The sequence below is a fragment of the Pholcus phalangioides genome, unplaced genomic scaffold (genome assembly GCF_987345545.1).
Source record: "Pholcus phalangioides strain wild (caught in Gottingen) unplaced genomic scaffold, Ppha-v1.0 ptg000022l_1, whole genome shotgun sequence".
Classification (NCBI taxonomy): domain Eukaryota; kingdom Metazoa; phylum Arthropoda; class Arachnida; order Araneae; family Pholcidae; genus Pholcus; species Pholcus phalangioides.
In genome coordinates this window covers 17,703,616-17,712,062 of record NW_028301615.1, presented here as the reverse complement: position 1 = coordinate 17,712,062, position 8,447 = coordinate 17,703,616, and the positions used below count along the sequence as shown (strand labels likewise).

Here is an 8,447-nt window from a genome sequence, read left to right as displayed (position 1 = left end):
TCGATTCCAATTTTTCACTAGCAAAAATACATGGAATCGAGGGCCACAAAGGGCATTCATGCTCACCTCGCGGCCCTCAGAGACATCTGATGTAGTCGCCACCTCAAATCTAATGCTGTAAAAATAAGTGGCATATTTCCAGATCATTTAAGTGACACGCGAAGCAGTTCCAAATCACTTGAGGGGTCCGTGATACAGTTCTACATCACTTGAGTGATCCACGGCGGATGCACAGATCACTGCGACACAGGTCCATATCACTCAAGTGACCCGTGACACAGTTCCAGATCACTCAAGTAGCCTGATACACAGTCCCGGATCATTCAAGTGACCTGCTATCACATTTCTGGATCGCTCAAGTGACCTGCTATCACATTTCTGGATCGCTCAAGTGACCTGTGACACAGTTCCAGATCCTTTAAGGGGCCATTCAAATATTACGTAAGCAGATTTTCAGCCGTTTTTGCCCCCCTTCCCCTCCCCCCGTCAGCAGCTTAGAATATTTCATATCTTCAAAAAGGGGTGGTTGATGACGTAAGCAACTTTCAAACCCCTTCCCCCTTGTCATCAAAAGTCAGCAAATCCGAAACCCCCCCCCCCGATGCTGACGTAATACTTGAATGATTCCTAAGTAACCCCGCGGCATATTTAGAGATCATCGCAGCACATTACCAGAGCACTTAAGTGACCCGGGACACATTCACGGATCACTTGAGTCACCTACCTACACGGCACTGTTCAAGATCATTTGAGCGTTCCACTATACATTCCCAGATCCCTTGACTGACCCGTGGTAGATCTTGTTTGCAGAGCTTTTGAGTGATCTGCGGCACAGTTTCGGATCAGCGACCCGCGGCATATTCACGGAACACTTGAATAACCTGCGGCGCTGCTCCACATCAATCAACTGAGTGGCCCGGCGACACGTTTTCAAATCAACGAAGAAGCCAGCACACTATTCACTATAAGTTTTAACACCCTTGGTCTAGGCCACCCCGAAACTTGCTAAGACAGTCATACTTGTGCATACAGTATTTCAGTATTATAATCGGTTGCTTCTTAGAATAATGACAGTGATATCATGTGTTTAGTAAACCAAAAAAAACTCTCTTTTTTCTTCTCCCACTATTATCATTACTTATCCACTATTTTTCATCATTACCGTTCCTCTTTTAAGAGAAAAACGCTATCCTTATATTTTTCCCCCGCTAAAGAAAGCAGAGTAAAAGGAAAAAGGAATTTTCTTCTGAATTCTACGATTTTTTTTTTCGGCGGAGAATTTCGGGGAAAGGGGGAAAAAATCGATATTTTTCCCTATTTTCAAGAGAAAAAAAAGGGATTTTTTCCTTGGAGGACGGGGGGGGGGGGAAAGGGGAGAATCCAAGATATACACAAAAGAAGTGAATCGGGAAGAGAGGGGAGAAAGAAGCGAACGCGGAAAAACGAAATAAGATGTGAAGGGAATCGAACATTGAAGCAACCAAAAGAGAATTTGCATCGGACAATTGCGAGGGGAAAAAGAGTTTGTTCATGTACTGCCGTATTTAGAGCAATGGTGGCTTTTGGTAAATCGCCTGTCAGATATTTCGCTACGAATCGTATTTTTCTGTGCAGTGACATGGCATTTCTTTTTTCGTCCGGCTTTATCTGTCTCTTTGTGCCCAAGATGTCGCTCGTCAAGTCGCCCCTGCTCTTTTCCAACTCTTCCAGGGGGACTCCCCCCCCCCCGTTTTTTAGAAACGGCCTACTGCGCCAGTCGTTTTTAATCAAAGTGTTCTAGAGGACAGTGGTTCTCTTCTTAACTGGAAGCCACGTGGCTCCTTTGTGGTCCTGGGATATTTGTGTGTGTGTGGGGGGGGGGGGGGGAGGGATTGCGACAACTTTCGCAGTTCAGTAGAGCTGTGCATATAACCTGGGGGCCTCGTATTCATAGAGGGCCCCGAGACCGATTGGGAGCCCCTCCACAAAAGTTTAAATTTTTTTTGCCCAATAAGAAGCCTTTCAATAGGGGCTGCAAGGAAATGTCTGACTCGGGGCAACGAGAAGGCACACTACGGCCCTGAGAAGCGCATAATGAGATCTGGTGCTATGATTCCTGAATGTAATAATAAATATGAAAATATGTAAGCTGTTAATTCCTGTTAAGTATGGAGTGCCCGAGCGGTGTGGTGGCAGGATGCTCGTCTACCACCGTGAAGGTTACTATCACTGTCCCCGGGAAAACATAGATGCGATATTTTCCTCTAACGAGCTTGAGGCGACCACCTTTGACAGAAGAACATCACTTTGCCTAGGGTCCCATGTTGTTGAGACAGCCATGTTTAAAGTCCCCATGAGAAAAAGCTCACCGAACTCTAGCCCAGGGCAGGCGTGGATCCATGCCAGGGTGATGTGTCGGGAGAGTCGATTTATTGTGTTGGATCGTCCCGTATTTTACACAGACCTGTTTTTCCCCTTATGAGTCGGCTCTCGGGAGAGATGATCACCCAACTGCAGGATCCGTGCCCAAGCTCAGGGTTCGTGGGGCTCGCGGCTAGAAGAAGGTTGATGAGAGATCCTTTTTCAATCCCTTTCCCTTTAAAATGAACATTAGGCTGAATTTAGTTAAAGGATATGTAAGAATTAAAACTAGGATGATCTTTTTTTCTGATAAGCGGCACATATGGTGGTCGTGACTATAAGAACGTTGAGGACCCCCCCCCCCCCGAAAATAGATTACATTAGTCACATTTGTTTCATTATAGTTTTCATGTACTGTTTCGTCGCTTTTGCAGCACCATATTTGCCCCTAGATGTTATTATTGAAACTTTTCACAAAAGAAATTAATTTTCCCATTTTCTAATTTGCATTAATTTTTGCGGTATTTTGTCCGCTGACTCCTAATGGCTTTGAATAGGTACATTTCAATTAGTACCAAGCGGTACATCCTAAATTCAAAAGTGGGTGAGAAACGTATTGAGTGATGACCATAACGAAAACTTGTTGTAGGTACTACATTGCCTTCATTATACTCGAGTGAGAGAAATTAAAAGAAACTTCGCGAATATATATATTCAGCACCTAAAGTAATAAACAAAATTGATGATAATAAGTGTGTGTACAATGAATTTTTAAGAGTAAAAACAGAGACTCGCCTGAACCCTGGCCTCGGTGAGATCAGTCTTCATGGCGATCTCTTCCCTGGTGTAGATGTCTGGATAATGTGTTTCTTGGAAAGCTCTCTCGAGTTCCTTGAGTTGGGCGCTCGTGAACGTCGTCCTGATGCGACGCTGTTTCCTCTTCTCCGTCAACACACCCTCGTGGCCGGGATACACCTTGTACGGGATTCCCGCTGCACAAAATAATGCACAAAACAAATATCATGTACTAATTATTATTACAATGCGGGAAAATCTATCGCCACCGTTGTATAACAGATTCAGCGAACGACTTATGATGCCACTGGAAGGAAAAATCCGAGGATTAAGCTATTTATTTGGTTCAGAAATTAGTCGGAACAGATACATATGCTAACGGCATCCTTCGCATCTTTTTTAGGGGATTCTAATTCACCAGAATTTCATTTCTATCCGGTACGTTTTAGTGATTTTCTAGTTGATGTGCACTGTAGAAAAAAAATGAAAAATAAATAAGTTTCCTATATATAAGCGACGTAACGAAAAAATACTTTTTTCTTAAGCGTTATTTAACCCTTTCAGCGGCATTGACGAGATATCTCGCCTCCTTGAAAGTCTCTTATTTTAGCATTGGCAAGCCCCGATATCTTGTAAAGTGCAAATATTTCTCCCTATCCATCCCCCCCCCCTACTTTGCACTGGCTGAAAATCGGAAGAAAGCCTACTTCAAAAAGGTATGGCATTTTGAGTGGGGGGGGGGGGGGTTTAGTGATTTCTACTGTGCGGCTTAAAGAGTAAAAATCTTTTGTTCACTGAAGCATTAGTCAGAATCGTTTTTCCCTTAAAAAATGATCTTACTTAAAAAAATGATCCGAAAAGCATTATTTAAGTGTATTGTTTAAAAAATTTAAATGCATTGTCGAAGAACATCATTAAAATGCATTGTCGAAGAACATCATTAAAATGCATTGTCGAAGAACATCATTAAAATGCATTATCGAAGAACATCATTAAAATGCATTGTTCAAAGGTACTATTGAAATGCATTATTGAAAGGTACTATTGAAATGCATTATTGAAAGGTACTATTTAAATGCATTATTGAAAGGTACTATTGAAATGCATTATTGAAAGGTATTATTGAAATGCATTATTGAAAGGTACTATTTAAATGCATTATTGAAAGGTACTATTGAAATGCAGTATTGAAAGGTACTATTGAAATGCATTATTGAAAGGTACTATTGAAATGCATTGTTGGAAATCGTCGTTGAAATGCATTGTGGAACACATAATTAATATATATTGTGTTGAAATGCATTAATAAAAATTTTCGTTGGAAGTCCTTATCAAAATTAATTGTAGAAAAAATTATTATATTGAACTGCATTGTTGAAGGAAACATTCAAATCCATTGTTGAAAAACATTATTAAAATGCATTGTTAAAAACATTATTAAAATGCATTGTTAAAAACATTATTAAAATGCATTGTTAAAAACATTATTAAAATGCATTGTTAAAAACATTATTAAAATGCATTGTTAAAAACATTATTAAAATGCATTGTTAAAAACATTATTAAAATGCATTGTTAAAAACATTATTAAAATGCATTGTTAAAAACATTATTAAAATGCATTGTTAAAAACATTATTAAAATGCATTGTTAAAAACATTATTAAAATGTATCATTCAAAAGCATAATAGAAATTCATTGCATTTAAAAGCATTATTCACAAATATAAAAATCTACCACTGGAAAGCATTATTTAAATTTAGAATAGATGGCTTTTTCTCAGCCCAAGATATCAAGGAAACATTTTATTTTCTGGATAGTACCCGGAAAATAAAATATTTCCAAGTTAAGAGAGGCTACTAATGTCTCGACTTCACGCCACAGTACGTGAAATAAGGACGGCAGGGTCGTTTCTCCAGTGGTGTAGATGGTAGCATGCTTGCCTGGTATGCAAGAGGGCCTGGGTTCGAGTTCCGGCGGAGACAAGGTGACTTTTCTTTCCGAGTTCATCTCAGCATAATATCCAGAAAATAAAATGCTTCCTTGATTATTTAAATTTGTTGCGAAATTCGGCACGTTATGTTGTTGTTTCCTTATGCATTGTTTGAAAGCGTTTTTAAAGTGCATGGTTGAAAATAATTACTTGAAATTGTTAAAATTATTACCAGAAATGAAATCGAGGACTCATTTTTGAGGGCCATTGCGCAAAAAAACCATTGTTTTGGAGACATTTGCTTGCAAGAAATGTTAACAAAATTTCGTTTTAAAATCATACTTAATTTTATAAATGTACAGGAATGCATAAAACATTCCACCGTTCGTTAGAAATACGTACAAATATAATGAGACCTTCGATTATCTGAAGCTCAGTTATCCGACACAACTGCTACCACGTTAATGCGCAAAATTAAATTATCTAAGGGAAAAATCCGGTTAATCCGAAAAATCCCCCATAATTACAGATTTTTTTCGTAATACTGTATTTATATTACATGAAGCATTTTCATTTAATACATTCGTGTGAAAAATTAAGAGAATTTGCACATTGTGTCTATTTGAGGCATCATGTTGGACGGCCGCACATCTCTCCATGTGCTTGGCAGAGGGTCCCTGACTGCTAGGAGGTATAGAGAGGAGATCTTGGAGCCCTATGTTCGACTTGTCAGGGACACAGTTGGCTCTCGGTTCCTGTTCATGGACGACAACGCTCGTCCACATCAGTCTCGCCTGGTCAACTATTATCTGGAAATTAAGAATATTTAGCGTATTGACTGCCCAGCCAGATCTCCTGACCCTAATCGTATAAAACATGTCTGGGAAGCTCTTGGGAGGGCAATTGCATCTCGTCATCCTTCCCCTGAGGGACCACCCCGGAACTTAAAACTGCGTTGCTGCAGGAGTGGGACCGAATGTCTCGGGGACTCCTCAACTGCCTGGTGTCCAGTATGCTGTCGCGCCGTGCGACCTGTCTGACTGTGAGAGGGGACCATACCCCATATTAGACTCATTTTCGGTTCGATCTCGCAACGTGGATTTTGGACATTCCTGCAACGATGAGATTTACTGACAGTCATGCGTGCGTACTATGACTTTTGTATGGTACCAAATTTCATTAAAATCTGTCCATTAGTTTTTCCAGAAATTCGACATAATGTGTTAATTCTCTTTATTTTGCACACGAGTGTACATTTCACTTACTCTACTATGGCTACTTACATCATATCCCATTATAACGAACTTCAAGAGACCGAAAATTTGGTTCGCAATAAACCGCGTTTGTTGTTGCGGCGTCCACAGTTTTTACTGTACACATAAATAAATTGAAAGAGGGAATATATTCAGAGAAACAAAAAGAAAAAAATTTGCACATTGACAGGTTACATGTGCAAAATGTGACCCTTTTTCGTTTGATGAATGCACGAACATGCGTGAGTTCTACTGCAGTAAGACTGTTGTTACAGTGAAGCCGTATTTCCAAGGTGGTTCGATCGTTGAACCACCCACGCCGCTTTGTGTGATCACACCGGGACTTTGGGTTCGTGATATCAATTAATCGATTGATAACTATATCAGAAAAATGTCCCGGTTGTAAGTACGATGACCATATGTCCTGTTTGGTGGACCGGGACAACTTTGTTTTGCTTTCCACACATTACAGGCTTCAAAATGTTAAATCATGAATTTTTCTTTCAATTGTTCTAAAACAGGTTTTTACCCATTTAAGCTAAAAATCCCTTTTATAAATCAAAAATTATAAGGAGTTGTAAAAAAACTGTCTGATGTGTATTACGAGAGAATTGCGATACTTTTTTTTGATATACGTTCCTTAGATCCTCGTGAAACACTTCTAGCCGAAAAATGGGGAATGCGGTCGGTTAAAAGAATCTTACCATAAACTGAAATAAAGGTCTTTTTTCCCCCTTTACCTTATACCAGGGGTTCTAAGCTATAGGTCGCGACACAAAATTGGGTCACAGAACTTCCGAAATGGTCGTCCAAGTCCATTAACGGCCAGGGCTCTTGAGTTATGGATCCCAACCCAACTTGATTCGTGAGGGCGTCTGAGATGGGTCGTACAAATCCTCTTACAGCTAGGGATTCTTGAGCTATGGGTCACGACCCAAGCTTCATTCACTCGCAGGACTTCCGAGATGGGTAGTGCAAATTCTTTTACAGCTAGAGATTTTTTTAGCTATAGGTCACGACCAAAACTTGATTAGAAGGAGCTTCCGAGAAGGATCTTACATATACAGTTATAGCCAGGGTTTATCGAGCTGTGGGTCACACCCCAAACTTGAATCGCAAGGGCCTCCTAGATGGGTCGTCCCGATCCCCTTACAGTAATATTATAAATGCACTGATTGCGTCACTCGTTTCTCTAACACACACACACACAAAAACCAGTTCCATGGGTCGCGAAGCTGATCTTGTTTATTTTGGGTCGTGGCTAAAAAAGGCTGAGAACCCTCCGCCTTAAACACACCTTCACTGTAGGAAAGAAATCGCAAAAGCAGCGCTACACGGATAGGGATCATAATAGCGGCTACCCATACCCATACCATCTAACATTCTTTTTTTTTATATCTAAACCAGCTCTTATTTCCATATTTTCTGCATTTATTAAGTACAGGCGAGTACTTAATAAATGCTTGCTATGCACCTCTTAACACACTGTTCCGTTTTAAAAATTTACCACAGAAAAAAGTTCAAGAATAAAAACACTGCACACATTTCAACACAAACTTTATACAGTCAAACCTCTATATTTCGAAACTGACGGGACTTTGTAAGAAAGGAAAAACACGCGAAAAAATGACGAAAAATTCGATTGATTATAAACTAAAAATAAATGATTACACAAATGCGAAAAGTTAATACTGCAATTCATTAATGTAATATTGTTTTTAAACTAGTAATTGGTACTGTAATTGGTTACAAAATGTTCAATCATTCCATTTTTTTTTTTTTGGAAATTACGATGAATAATATGACAGTATATAGGACAGTGATTCACAAACTTTTTGAAGCGCGACCCTCCTTCCGACAAGAATTTTGTCAGCGACCCCCCCCCCCACTTTTTTTCAAGTTTCAGTCAAAATTTAATCGATAGATGGTGCTGCACGGATATTATTCGCATGTGCATAATGAACTTTTAATAAACTTTCAACTCAAAAACTTTTTCTTTCAATCTGAAATTGTATTTATCAATTGTATTGTATCATCAAAATAGAAATTGATTCCGTCAAACATTTCAATTAAAATTTTACAGCGCTCTCTACTACCACTACTAAACCGCATATGCACCTCGCGCA

At 39.5% G+C, this 8,447-nt stretch overlaps 1 protein-coding gene across 1 annotated transcript in view; it reads right to left on the bottom strand.

Annotated features, from left to right (window-relative positions):
* Positions 1-3,111: 3,111 nt before the first annotated feature.
* The window catches only part of LOC149069555 (paired mesoderm homeobox protein 2A-like), a 30,961-nt gene continuing 25,625 nt past the window's right edge, over positions 3,112-8,447 (bottom strand). The window contains exon 2 of the mRNA XM_089250073.1: positions 3,112-3,332. Within this exon, the coding sequence (XP_089106199.1) occupies positions 3,112-3,332 (221 nt within the window). The remainder of the gene's footprint in view (positions 3,333-8,447) is intronic.